Below are 14,577 nucleotides of genomic sequence, written 5' to 3' on the forward strand. Positions count from 1 at the left end.
GCAATCTTGAGGCTTACAGTCAGTATAATATACTTGGTTTACTTTTCTGAATAGACTTTCAATGTTTCACATGCACAAACATGTTACTTGCTTTACACATTCTTGACTGAAATTATATTCTGACTAAAGCACCACTGGCTTTCTTTATGTTCCTTAAAAACTCGAGCTCTATTTAACTAACTGCTTCTCTATATCAGAGGTCTTTAACACATCCTCATAACTACTTATTTTTAACAGGCACTCAAAAACCAACTATCTTTTTCGCACAGAGATTCCTAACTCTTTTCTCTCACAGAAGTTCCACCTTCATTACTTGGCTTTGGATGGGAATATTTTAATAAATCAAATACAGAAATAATCCTTAGAACACAGCCTTCTGGGAAATGTAGTTTGGGAAGGCGAGGCCCCCTGTGGCAGAGATCGCAAAAGGCCCTGCCCTCAACTACACTTCCCAGAATGCAGTGCTCAGCATCAGAAAGCCCCAATGATGCAAATCGTTCTGAGGTCAGTCTAATAATAAAAAATAAAATGATTGAATCTGTAAAGAGGACTAAAGTAAGTAAGTAATAGTATACATCTATGCCAAGTTGTGTGGTTGTGTCATAAAGACAGACATTCAAGGGGATTGCTGTTGTCGCTTTTTTGGGAGATATTGTTTTTGTCTAAACTTTTAAAATCTCCAAAAATCCTAAATCTTTCTGAAACTTCTGGCGATTGATACCCTGGTGATCTTGTGCATTGTGTATAAAATTCTTGTAGGGTTTTTTTTTCCAGAAAAAGTTGTTTATAAAAACTTTGAAAATTCCCCAAAAATCCGTAGATATGTTAAATGTCCTGAAGTTTGGTGGGATAACAGTGGTAAATGTGCTCTACCATTGTAGCAAGTTCCACCCTAATAGCTTTAAAAATGAGGGAGAAAAGAGCCCCTGAAGTTTCCCCAATTATAGTAATTTATGCACAACTAGCTGTACCTGCCACGCGTTGCTGTGGCCAACCTTCCCACCCTCTTTCTCTCCTTCCTTCCCTCTTTCCTTCCTTTCCTCTTTTTCTTTCCCTATTTCTCTTTTTTCTTCCATCTCTACCTGTTTCTTTCCTCCCTTTCTTTGCTCTTTGGTTACATCCTTCCTTCTCTCCTTCCTTCCTTCCTTCCTTCCTTCCTTCCTTTCCTATCTTTCATTCCTCCTCTCATTTCTTCCCTCTCTTTTTCCTTTCACTTTTTTATTTCCTTCTCTCCTTCCTTGCTTCTCTAACTTTCTTTCTTTACTTCTTTCCCTCCCTCCTTTTTCTCCTTCCTTCCTTCCCCCCTTCCCTCCTTCATTCCTTCCCTCTTTCCCTCCTTCTCTCATTACTTCTTGACTGTCCCTGCCATTTAATATTGTATTTATGTCTTAGAAAGAATGAAAGAAAGGAGGAAGGAAGGAAAGAAGGAAAAAGGGAGGGAGGGAGGGAAGGACGGAAAGAAGGGAAGGAAGGAAAAGAAAGAAGGAGGGACAGGAAGGAAGGAAGGAAGGAGAAGGAGTAAGAAGGAAGGAGGGAGGTGAAGAAAGGAGGGAAGGAAATAAATGGGAAGGAATTGAAGAAAGGGAAAGTAGGAGGAAACGGAGGACAGAAGGAAAAGAAGGAAAGGAAGAAGGGACAGGAAGGAAGGGAAGGAGGGAAAGAAGGAAAGGAAGGGGAAGGAAGGAAGAAAAGGAAAGAAAGGGAGGAAGGAAGGAAAGGGAGGAAAGAAGGGAAGGGAGTGAGGGAGAGAAGGAAGGTCCTTGACTTAAGTACCGTCGACCTTCCTCTCTTCCTCCTCCTCCTCCTTCTCATCCTCCCCCCCTTCTTCCTTGCCTGGGGGCTCCGCTGCCGCCGCTGCCACTCATCCGCCCCTTCCTCTTCCAACAGGGAAAGGAGGAGGAGACCGCCCTACTGACATAGCAGGGAAAGAGAAGGGCCTCCATGCGGAAACCTCCACCCCACTCCACTTTCGCTTGTGTGTGTGTTTGTGGCCATGCACGCGAGCCTGGCTTTAACGGCCGGCTGTATCCCCGTCAGGAGGAGGAGGTGGCGTGGCCATGGGTCTCTTTGTGAACATGCAGTTTCTCCTTTGTGGACATGCAGTTTAGAAGTCCTTTCTGATTTTTGTTTTCGTTGGGGTTTTTTGAGTGAAGGACATACATTCGGTTGATAGGTGTCTTGTGTCCAAATTTGGTGTCAATTCGTCCTGTGGTTTCTGAGTTCTGTTAATCCCACAAACGAACATCACATTTTTATTTATATAGATTATGGTAACGAAATAGTAACAAAATTTCATTAATCTCATTTGCTATTATTCACCGTTTCCTGTTTCTATATGTTCAGGAATGCATGCTTCGTAAACAAATATAATTAATGGATGTAATGACTTCCAATATATTCTGCTGCTTTCGAAATCGGAATAGCAACAGATATCTATGTACATAAAAGTGAAAATGTGTGTTTGTAATTGAACTGCACTAGAAGCACATTGAATTCTGACTCATTTTACTCACTTGAAGCACTACATGGGTGGATAACACATTCAAAAACCGAGAACCTATTTTTATTGAAACATTCCCTTCACCTGTATCCGCTGAAGAGTTGGACCTGTTGTCCTCTGACACTTTGGTGCAGAATACCTCCTGGAAATCACCTTCTGAAAGGAATGGGGAAAAGAAAGGTAGAAATCATGAAGATGTGCATCCTGAACTGCTGAACTTGCTAACTGAAAGGTTGCTGGTTCGAATCCAGGGAGCAGGGTGAGCTCCCTATGTTAGCCCCAGCTTTTGCCAATCTAGCAGTTCAAAAAACATGAATAATGTGTGTTCTGTCATGCGCTGGGCCTGTAAAGAATTGCCTTTAAAACAGGACATGCAACTTGAGCCCAGCGGGAAGCCAGGGGCCCCCGAAGAGAAGTTCTCAAGGATTTCCCCAAAAAAATGGTCTTTAGATGGCTTCTGAAGTATAACAAAGTCCTTTATTAATTAACTTCTCTTGTCTTCAATAAAGCTAAACAAATGCTTCTAGGCCTTTATGAAACTGGTGGCTTCCTAATCATGTCCACGAGGGACAGGCAATTGTCTTCAATAACTGTTTCTTTACTTTAAGGAAAATCCCTTTTTAACTTCTCCCAGGCTGACTGTAATCTAAGCCTTACTGATATGGACTCCGCTACCGGGTCAAACTACGTCTTGAGCACCGAGTGGACCTACCAGTAAGGCCAGTAGATTCTCCAGCTGGAGTTCTTTGGTCTTCCAAACTGTTTACCCTCCGAAATTCCTCAAAGCTTTGGGGATGTTTCCCTGGAAATCTTTGGAAATCTTTGGATGCTCTTAATTTATTTATTTATTTATTTCAGAGTTTTATATACCGACCTTCTCACCTCTTTTGAGGGACTCAGACCGGTTTCCAACCATAAAAACACATACAATCGGTAAAAACATCATAGTTCATATTACAATAACACATTAAAACAACAAATATATCCAAAACTACAGACTGTTCTCCCCTGGAAAGTCTTAAGGGTTGAAGCTTTTGTACAGGAAAAGCTTGTACACGTCCTCTACATTAGCTTTCCTTACTGAGACTAACTAAAAAATGGCTCCCTTCCCGATTGCCCTGAACAAGGGGCAGAACCAAAACTTAATGATGATGGACAGGTGACTTGCCCTACGACTGCAACCAAAGGAAGCCATCTTTCTGTAGAATCCCTGAAACCTTGGACTGCAAGCAAACATTTAATACAAAGCAAACAAAGTCGGAGCTCCTGGTACAGTCGTACCAGCACAATGTGAGTAGATCAATTGGTACTGTCTTGGCAGGAAGATAATGGCGCTCCACGCAGTCATGCTGGCCACATGACTTTGGCGGTGTCTACAGAGAACGCTGGCTCTTTGGCTTAGAAATGGAGATGAGCACCACCACCCCAGAGTCGGACACAACTAGACTTAATGTAAAGGGGAGTAGGTGCAAAGCGTGATATTTTACACCGCCTTTTTTCCTGGGGATGAGATCTCCATTTTGGAAGCTCCCCTGTCTCTTTCAGTTTATAAAAAAGCCTCAGATGTGCTGTTAGGACAAGCTAAGGCAGCTCTGACAAGCCATTGTAAGTACAATTGAGTAATTGAGAAATTGAGTACTATAGAGATAGATAGATATAGGAATTGAGATATTGAGTTAGAGAAGCTTATTGAGAAACATATTGAGATAGAGAGAGAGATACTTCATTCCTTCATCTCCAAAGCTAACCTTGAGCTTAGATAGGAAGACCTGTTCTTTCTAACCATAGCGGCTCAGGGTTAGGGTAGAGTGTCCCAGGATTTTCTGCCATTGGGGGAAGTTAACTTAGCAGCTGAAGGAGATTCCATCTGACTATGACGAAGAACTTCCTGACTGTGAGAGCCGTTCAGCAGTGGAACTCTCTGCCCCAGAGTGTGGTGGAGGCTCCTTCTTTGGAAGCTTTTAAACAGAGGCTGGATGGCCATCTGTCAGGGGTGATTTGAATGCAATATTCCTGCTTCTTGGCAGGAGGTTGGACTGGATGGCCCATGAGGTCTCTTCCAACTCTTTGATTCTATGATTCTATTATTATTATTACTATTATTATTATTAACCTTCACTAGGCTTGGGCGATCCAGTTCGTTAATTTCGTAATTCGTTATTAATTCGTATTTAAATTAGCTTACGATCCAGTATCGAGCCATGCAGGAATAGTGTGAGGAGTAATTAAGAATCGAAACAATTTTTCCAATTTTCATAATTATTTTCGTAATTTCGTAATTATATTTTATAATATACAATTATAATATAATATATAATATAATAATATAATATTATAATATTATAATATAATATACATTATATATTATAGTATATTACATTATATTATTATAATACTATTATATTATAGTATTGTATATTATATTATTATATTATATATTATATTACTATATTATTATTATATTATATTATAACTGTATATTATAATATAATATATGTAATATGTTATAATATAATGTAATATAATATAATATACAATTATAATATAATAGAATATATTATATATATTATATATATAATAATATAATATAATATACAATAATATAATATAATCATATAATAATAGAATAGAATAATATATAATATTATATTATATATATAATATAATATACAATAATATAATATAATCATATTATAATATGATATACAACAATATAATATAATCATATTATAATAATATAATATAGTTGTTGTTTGTTTTATCACACCAACAGTCAACAACAGAGGGAGAGGGATGCTTCAGAAGTTCCCCCTGTCCCGTTTGGAGGTTTTTTTACCATATTGCGCAATCACGTCCGCCATTAACGAATCGATTCGTAATTTTACGAAATTTCGTATATTTCGAATTTTTTTTAATTAATTAATTTTTTTAATTTTTAATTAAAATTTTGGAATTCTTTAAAAAAAACGAAACACAAGGACCCCCTAAAAACGAAATGAGTTTAGAACCAATTTTTTCCGTGGTTACCCAAGCCTAACCTTCACCATTCCCAATGCCACACAAAGGAAAAAGGAAGCAAAGGTCAGGAAAAGAAAGCAATATACCATTCTAGGATGGTACGATTCTAGGATTTTACGATTCGACTCACCTGCATCGCTGTTCATGGTAATCCCAGGGTCACTGTGGGACCGCACCAAGGGACACTGGACCGAAGGCAGCCGGTACGAAGAAGTCTCGCTACTCCGGCGCTGCCTCCCGGTGCCTTTGCGCCCGGCCAGAGAGGTCTTGGCTTTGACCCGCACTTCGGGGAAGCAGGGCCCTACGCTGTGGCCCAGCCCTTCCAGGCGGTGGCAACTGTGTGTCAGGGTGCTGCTGACGTCCAGCAAGCCCTCGTAGCCCGTGCCAGGCGTGGAGCAAGAGTAGGAGCGTTCCCCGCGCAGACGTGCCTGGGGGCTCTCCTCAAAGGGGCCCTGAGGGTGCAGGCCACACTGGCCACAGTCCACGCTCAGGCAGTAGTCAGCCCGGCTTCGCTGGATGGAGCGAAACAAGACGTAGTCCACGGAGCAGACGGAGCCACTGCCTTCCAACAAGCAGGAGTCCTCCGAGGGGCTGCTTTCCCCTGGGATGTCCACGATCTCGGACATAATGAGGGAGCCGCTGCCCACGGAAACCGCTTTGTGGGAGAAAGAGGAAAAGGGAAAAGAGAGAAAGGATTTGGAAACGTTCGGCTCATACGTTTCATCATTGACATAACTGAAGTAAACTGAAAATGACTTTTGCATTTTGAGAGCAATTTGCAATAGAAGAAAGAGGAGAAGTGGGAGGAGGAGAGAAACTGGGACATTTTACAAGCAGCTGATAGTGGGATGGCAAGGGATTCATTAGGATGGATCCGAGACCTTTGGTCATCTATATATATAAATCTGTAAGGGGCATCCAACGGGACAGCAAAACTAAAAAAAAACTCAATGAAAATTAACCAAAATTCCCATGCACATACCTCAACCCACAAGGTACAAACAAATCAAATCAAAATAAAAAACAACACAACAACACACTCACAAAAGGACAAAACAACTGAGCATGTGCAATGGAGCAAAGTCCCCGGCGCGCACACATGGCCAAACGGCCAACGCACCCTCCGCACCTCCCTCCCCCCTCCGCCGAAGCCCCGCCCACACCCACCGATACCCCGCCCTACACTCCTCCTCCTCCCACCCCCTCCGCCGAAGCCCCGCCCACACCCACCGACGCCCCGCCCCTGCACTCCTCCTCCTCCCACCCCCCCTCCGCCGAAGCCCCACCCACACCCTCCGACGCCCCGCCCCTGCACTCCTCCTCCCACCCCCCTCCGCCGAAGCCCCGCCCACACCCACCGACGCCCCGCCCCTGCACTCCTCCTCCTCCTCCCACCTCCTTTGAAGCTGCTGGGATTTATAGTTTACCAATAATCAAAGTATTCTGAACTCCACCAACGACGGAATTAAACCAAACATGGCACACAGGACTTCCATGAACCAACAGAAAGCACGAGAAGGGTTTGGTAAGCAATGGGAAGGAAGGAAGGAAGGAAGGAAGGAAGGAAGGAAGGAAGGAAGGAAGGAAGGCAGGAAAGAAAGAGGTACGGAAGGAAGGAAGAAGAGAAAGTAGAAAGGAAAGGAAAATAAAAGGAAGGAAAGGCAGGAAAGAGGTAAAGAAGGAAGGAGAAAAGGAAATAAAAAATGAAAGAAGGAAGGAAACAGGGAGGGAAGAAAGGAGGCAAAGGAAAAAAGGGGGAGGGAATGAAGGAAAGAGAGAAGGATGAAACCAAGGAGCAAAAGAAGGAAAGAAAGAAAGAAAGAGGTAGAGAAGGAAGAAAGGAGAGAAAGGGGGAGAAAAAGGGAGAAGGAATAGGTAGGTACCTCTCTTTCATAATACTCCAGATATCTACCTCTACTTTGAAAAGATTTACTATAGGCCACAGCAACGTGTGGCAGGGTACAGCTAGTATATAAATAAAAATGTAATGTTCGTTTGTGGGATTAACAGAACTCAAAAACCACTGGGTGAATTGACACCAAATTTGGACACAAGACACCTAACAACCCAATGTATGTCCTTCACTCAAAAAATGATTTTGTCATTTGGGAGTTGTAGTTGCTGGGATTTATAGTTCACCTAAATCAAAGAGCATTGGAAGTCCTGCGTGCCAAGTTTGGTTCAATTCTATCGTTGGTGGGGTTCAGAATGCTCTTTGATTGTAGGTTAACTATACTACCTCTGAGGATGCTTGCCATAGATGCAGGCGAAACGTCAGGAGAAAATGCCTCTAGACCATGGCCATATAGCCCAAAAAAACCTACAACAACTGAACATTACATTTTTATTTATATAGATTATTATTATTTCAGGTATTTCTACCCCGTCTCTTCTCTACCCCTGAAGAGGGACTCAGGATGGCTCACATTTGGCAATGATTCGATGCCGAATATAACAATAACAATAATACAACAACAATTAAAAGAATAAATAAGCATTAATAAAAACAATAGAAACACTGAAAACAATATTGTCCTTACCTTCACCGCTGAGCACAACGGAAGGGATCCGGTTGCAGGAGCAAGGGCCATGCGAGGTATCTGTGAACTGCGAGTCAAAGAGCGTCACCTGGAGAGGTAGAGAAAGTCACCTTCATCAAGAAAGACATGACAAAGGTGTGCTGGTACGGATGTACCAGGAGCTCCAACTCTATTTGCTCTGTTTTAAATGTTTGCTTGCAGGCCTAGGTTTCAGGGTTCTGCAGAAAGGTGGCTTCCTTTGGTTGCAGTCATAGGGCAAGTCACCTGTCCATCATCGTTAAGTTTTGGTTCCGCCCCTTGCTCAGGGCAATTGGGAAGGGAAGGGAGCCATTTTTAGTTAGTCTCAGTGAGGAAAGCTAATGTAGAGGACGTGTACAAGCTTCTCCTGTACAAAAGCTTCAACCCTTAAGACTTTCCGGGGGAGAACTGTCTTAAGAGTCTCCAAAGATTTCCAGGGAAACAGCCCTAAAGACCAAAGAACTCCAGCTGGAGAATCTATTAGCCTTACTGGTAGGTCCACTCGGCGTTCGAGACGCAGTTCGACCCGGTAGCAGAGCCCACATCAGTAAGGGTTAGATTACCGTCAGCTTGGGAGAAGTTAAAAAGGGGATTTTCCTTTAAAGCAAAGAATTAGTTATTGAAGACAATTGCCTGTCCTTCGTGGACAAGATTAGGAAGCCACCAGTTGCATAAAAGCCTGGAATCATTTGTTTAACTTTCTGAAGGCAAGAGAAGTTTCTGTTTGATTGTTCATTAATAAAGGACTTTTGTTATACTTCACAAGCCATCTAAAGACCATTTGTGGTGGAATGAGAACTTCTCTTCGGGGGGCCCTGGCTTCCCGCTGGGCTCAAGTCGCGCGTCCTATTTAAAGACAATTATTTACATGCCCAGCGCACGACAGAACAAAAGGGGATGTGATGATGAATCCGGATCCAAGGACCCATCCAAACCAGCAATCTGCTTCCAGCAGTAACCAGCCCGATCATAAAGTTGGAAAGAGACCCCAAAGGCCAACCAGTCAAATAACATTCTATCAGGCAGGAAGACACCATCAAAGCCCTCCCGACAGATGGCCATCCATACCTGGCTATCCCCGTGAAGTCCCATGACTGCTTCGTAACTGGGAGGGAAGTCGGTTGGATAGAGTGGCACTGGGCTGTCCATGGAGCCATTGTAGGTAATACTAAAAGGGGTTGCGGTAGAGTAAAATATCACATTATCCGTATAATATTTTATTTATTTATTTAAAACATTTATATTCCGCCCTTCTCACCCCTAAAGGGACTCATGGCGGAGCACAGCATATATATGGCAAACATTCAAATTCTTCTATACATACATAAACATTAAAATCATTTATCAAAATATTAAAATACACCATTTAAAACCATCCTAATCATCCACGTCAAATCTAATCAGCCTGGTAATCTTTCCTATCGCTGCTTTATTGTCCTGTCCCGAAAGCTTGGTCCCGCAGCCAAGTTTTTACCATCCTTCTAAAGGACAGGAGGGAGGGGGGCCGACCTGATCTCACCAGGAAGGGAGTTCCACAGCCGGGGAGCAATCACCGAGAAGGCCCTGTCATTCGCCTCCACCAATCGTGCCTGTGATAATGGCGGGACGGAGAGCACGGCCTCCTCAGAGAATCTTCATAGGGGGAGATGCGTTCGGACTCTTTGCCAAGAGTATCCTGACCGCCGTAGGAATTTGTGGGATTAACATAACTCAAAAACCACTGGACGAATTGACACGAAATATTGACACAATACATCTAATAGTCCCACAAGTGTCCATCACCCCTAAAAACACACACACATACACACACAATCCCAGCAGAACGGACTTAAAACTCTCAAAAATACAACATATAAACACATACACTCATATACATATACATATGAACACATACATACACACATATATACACAAGCACACACAAATATACACATATACATGCACACATATATACCTATACACATGCACACACAAATATCCACATATACACGTTGAAGGAACTCTACCAAAGCCTCCTGAATCGCAGCTCCAATGTGGCCAAAGAGGTTCTCTCACAAATCCCACAACAACAAGCCAGGGATGAGCTTGCAGCACTGCCTAGTTTGGAAGAAGTCAGCAATGCCATCAGCCAACAAAAGAATAACAAAGCCAGTGGACCTGATGGGATCCCTGCTGAAATCTTTAAAAAGGGAGGATCTGAGCTGACACAACAACTCCACCAGCTCATAGAAAAAGTGTGGGTGACCGAGAAAATCCCAGCAGATTTCATCACCCTCTTCAAAAAAGGGGAAAGAACAGACTGCGGAAACTATCAAGGTATCTCCCTTCTAACCTCCGCTGGGAAAATCCTCGCAAGAATCCTTGCAAACCGCCTTCTGCCCCTCTCAGAAGACACCCTCCCAGAATCTCAGAATGGCTTCCGCCCCTCCAGAGGAACCGTGGACATGATCTTCACTGCACGACAGCTCCAAGAAAAATGCAGAGAACAAAATCAACCTCTGTACATGGCATTCATCGACCTTGCAAAGGCATTCGACACAGTGAATCGCAGCGCTCTCTGGACCATCCTCCACAAAATCGGGTGCTCAAACAAATTTGTGAACATCCTATTGCTCCTCCACGATGACATGATGGCAACAGTCTTGGACAGCAATGGCTCCCAAAGTGACCCATTTAAGGTGGAATCAGGTGTCAAACAGGGATGTGTTATTGCCCCAACTCTATTCTCCATCTTCATCACTATGATACTTCCATCTTGTTGATGGGAAGCTTCCCACCGGAATGGAAATCATCTATCGGACAGATGGCAAGCTGTTTAACCTCAGCAGACTGAAAGCCAAATCCAAGGTTACAGCAACATCTATTATAGAACTGCAGTATGCTGATGACAACATTGTCTGTGCCCATTCAGAAGAAGACCTACAAGCCACTCTAAACACCTTCGCAGAAGCATACGAGAAGCTCGGCCTGTCACTGAACATCGAGAAAACCAAAGTGCTGTTCCAGCAGTCACCAGCCGTCCCCTCTCCAATGCCAAAAATACTGCTTAATGGTGTAACATTAAAAATGTTGACCATTTCCACTCCCTTGGCAGCCCCTTCTCCACAAAAGTCAACATTGACACTGAAATACAACACCGCCTGAGCTCTGCAAGCGCAGCATTTTTCCAAATGAAGCAGAGAGTGTTTGAAGACCGGGACATCCATAGGGATACCAAGGTGCTTGTTTATAAAGCTATTGTCCTCCCAACCCTGCTATACGCCTGCGAAACATGGACTGTCTACAGATTTCGCATGCAACTCCTGGAACGATTCCATCAACACTGCCTCCGGAAAATCCTGAAAATCTCTTGGGAAAACTAACAGACACATGTCAGCGTGCTGGAAGAAGCAAAGACCACCAGTATTGAAGCGATGGTCCTCTGTCATCAACTCTGCTGGACTGGCCACATTGTCCGGATGCCCGACCACCCTCTCCCAAAGCAGTTGCTCTACTCCGAACTTAAGAACGGAAAGCAGAATGTTGTTGGGCAGGAAAAGAGACTGAAAGATGGGCTCAAAGCCAACCTTAAAAACTCTGGCATAGACACTGAGAACTGGTAAGTCCTGGCCCTTGAGCGCTCCAGCTGGAGGTCAGCTTTGACCAGCAGTGCTGCAGAATTTGAAGAGGCACGAATGGAGGGTGAAAGAGAGAAATTTGCTAAGAGGAAGACACGTCAAGCCAACCCCAACCGAGACCGCCTTCCACCTGAAATCCGATGCCCTCGCTGCGGGAGAATAGGGCTCCACAGTCACCTACGGACCCATAAACCAAGATACTACACTTGGAGGACCATCATCCTCAGACTATGAGGGATCGACTAAGTAAGTAAGTGCATGTGTATATGTGTGTGTATATGAGCACACACGCATACACAATATACATACACATATACACACATACATACACACGCACACACATCTATATACCCACATATATATATGTGTGTATATATTTATTGTTGTTATTGTTGTTCATTCATTCAGTCATTACCGCTTCACTCACAGCGCTCGCAGAGCTCAGACAGTGTTGTATTTCAGTGTCAATGTTGACTTCGTGACCTCATGGACCAGCCAAGGCCAGAGCTCCCTGTCGGCCGTCACCACCCCCAGCTCCTTCAAGGTCAATCCAGTCACTTCAAGGATCCCATTCATCCATCTTGCCCTTGGTCGGCCCCTCTTCCTTTTTCCTTCCATTTTCCCCAGCATACACACATATATACACATATACACAAATATATACACACACATAAACACATATATACACAGACTGGGCCACAGCAACGTGTGGCAGGGAACAGCTAGTAGATAATATAGAAATATTTTATTATAATGTAAGCCTACAAAAATGGGATTTGGAGAGGTTATTTACCTTTGGTTATTTACCTCTGCACCTTCCCTTTTTGTAAGGAACGGGTGCAATAAATAAATAAATGTATGTATGTATGTATGAATAATGTTCACCCTTTCTGGAGTCTATACGCTCTCCCTCCCTTTGCCCCCTTGTCCGCCAGTGACACAGGCTCCATACCTTTGGGCATCCGTCTCAGAACTGCAGGTATATTCTGGCGGATAATATGGAGGTGGGGGCACCGGGGGCACAAATTCATCCAGGTCCAACATGTGCGGCAAGAAAGTGTCTGGAGGAGAAGTGCAGTCCAACGTCACGGAGCTGGAACGTGGAGGAGAGAGCTGAGGAAGAGGACAGGAAAAGGGTCAGTGGATAGAGGGAACCAAAGTCCCTCTGGAATGAATGGTTGTTCAGCTTCTGCCTTGTCAATCTGATTACTCTGCTTGACAAATCCATTTCCGTCTCACGCATGGATTCATAGCAGAGGAAGAGACCCCAGTCCAACCCCAGTCTCCTATGTAGGAAAGCAACATCAAAGCCTTCCCGACAGATGGCCACTCAGCCTCTGAATCATAAAATCCTAGTGTTGGAAGAGACCCCAAGGGCCATCCAGTCCAAGCCCATTCTGCTATGTAGGAAAGCAACATCAAAGCCTTCCCGACAGATGGCCACCCAGCCTCTGAATCATAGAATCCTAGTGTTGGAAGAGACCCCAAGGGCCATCTAGTCCAAGCCCATTCTCCTATGTAGGAAAGCCACATCAAAGCCTTCCCGACAGATGGCCACCCAGCCTCTGAATCATAGAATCCTAGTGTTGGAAGAGACCTCAAGGTCTAACCCCATTCTGCTATGTAGGAAAGCAACATCAAAGCCTTCCCAACAGATGGCCACCCAGCCTCTGAATCATAGAATCCTAGTGTTGGAAGAGACCCCAAGGGCCATCCAGTCCAAGCCCATTCTCCTATGTAGGAAAGCCACATCAAAGCCTTCCCGACAGATGGCCACCCAACCTCTGAATCATAGAATCCTAGTGTTGGAAGAGACCTCAAGGTCTAACCCCATTCTGCTATGTAGGAAAGCAACATCAAAGCCTTCCCAACAGATGGCCACCCAGCCTCTGAATCATAGAATCCTAGTGTTGGAAGAGACCCCAAGGGCCATCCAGTCCAAGCCCATTCTCCTATGTAGGAAAGCCACATCAAAGCCTTCCCGACAGATGGCCACCCAGCCTCTGAATCATAGAATCCTAGTGTTGGAAGAGACCCCAAGGGCCATCCAGTCCAACCCCATTCTGCTATGTAGGAAAGCAACATCAAAGCCTTCCCGACAGATGGCCACCCAGCCTCTGAATCATAGCATCCTAGTGTTCGAAGAGACCCCAAGGGCCCTCCAGTCCAACCCCATTCTCCTATGTAGGAAAGCAACATCAAAGCCTTCCCGACAGATGGCCACCCAGCCTCTGAATCATAGTGTTGGAAGAGACTCCAAGGGCCATCCAGTCCAACCCCATTCTGCTATGTTGGAAGGCACCATCAAAGCCCCACCAACAGATGGCCATCAAGATTCTGCTTAAAGCCTTCCAGAGAAGGAGACTCCATCATCATTATTGTAGAATCCTACATTTGGAAGGAACCACAAAGGCCATCCAATCCAACCTCATCCGGCTATTGGACACCATGAAAACACTCCCAACAGATGGCCATCCAGCCTCTGCTTAAAGCCTTCCAGAGAAGGAGACTCCATCATCATTATTGTAGAATCCTACATTTGGAAGGAACCACAAAGGCCATCCAATCCAACCGCATTTGGCCATTGGATACCATGAAAGCCCTCTCAACAGATGGCCATCCAGCATCTTCTTAAAGCCTTCCGGAGAAGGAGACTCCATCAGCATTATTGTAAAATCCTACATTTGGAAGGGACCACAAAGACCATCCAATCCAACCGTATTCGGCCGTTGGATACCATGAAAGCCCTCCCAACAGATGGCCATCAGCCTCTGCTTAAAGCCTTCCAGAGAAGGAGACTCCATCATTATTACTGTGGAATCCTACGTTTGGAAGGGACCACAAAGGCCATTCAATCCAACTGTATTCAGCCGTTGGATACCAT

The 14,577-nt window shown here is 44.1% G+C and overlaps 1 protein-coding gene across 2 annotated transcripts in view; it reads right to left on the minus strand.

Moving 5' to 3' along the window:
- The window catches only part of ENTREP3 (endosomal transmembrane epsin interactor 3), a 41,268-nt gene that overhangs the window by 3,896 nt on the left and 22,795 nt on the right, over positions 1–14,577 (minus strand). For both annotated transcript variants that reach the window (XM_067472406.1, XM_067472405.1), the window contains exons 7-11: positions 12,646–12,806; positions 9,145–9,244; positions 8,059–8,146; positions 5,649–6,173; positions 2,585–2,656 (exon numbers count right to left, since the gene is read on the minus strand). In XM_067472406.1, coding sequence (XP_067328507.1) covers positions 2,585–2,656; positions 5,649–6,173; positions 8,059–8,146; positions 9,145–9,244; positions 12,646–12,806 — 946 coding nt within the window. The remainder of the gene's footprint in view (positions 1–2,584; positions 2,657–5,648; positions 6,174–8,058; positions 8,147–9,144; positions 9,245–12,645; positions 12,807–14,577) is intronic.

The sequence above is a fragment of the Anolis sagrei genome, chromosome 12 (genome assembly GCF_037176765.1).
Source record: "Anolis sagrei isolate rAnoSag1 chromosome 12, rAnoSag1.mat, whole genome shotgun sequence".
NCBI lineage: Eukaryota > Metazoa > Chordata > Lepidosauria > Squamata > Dactyloidae > Anolis > Anolis sagrei.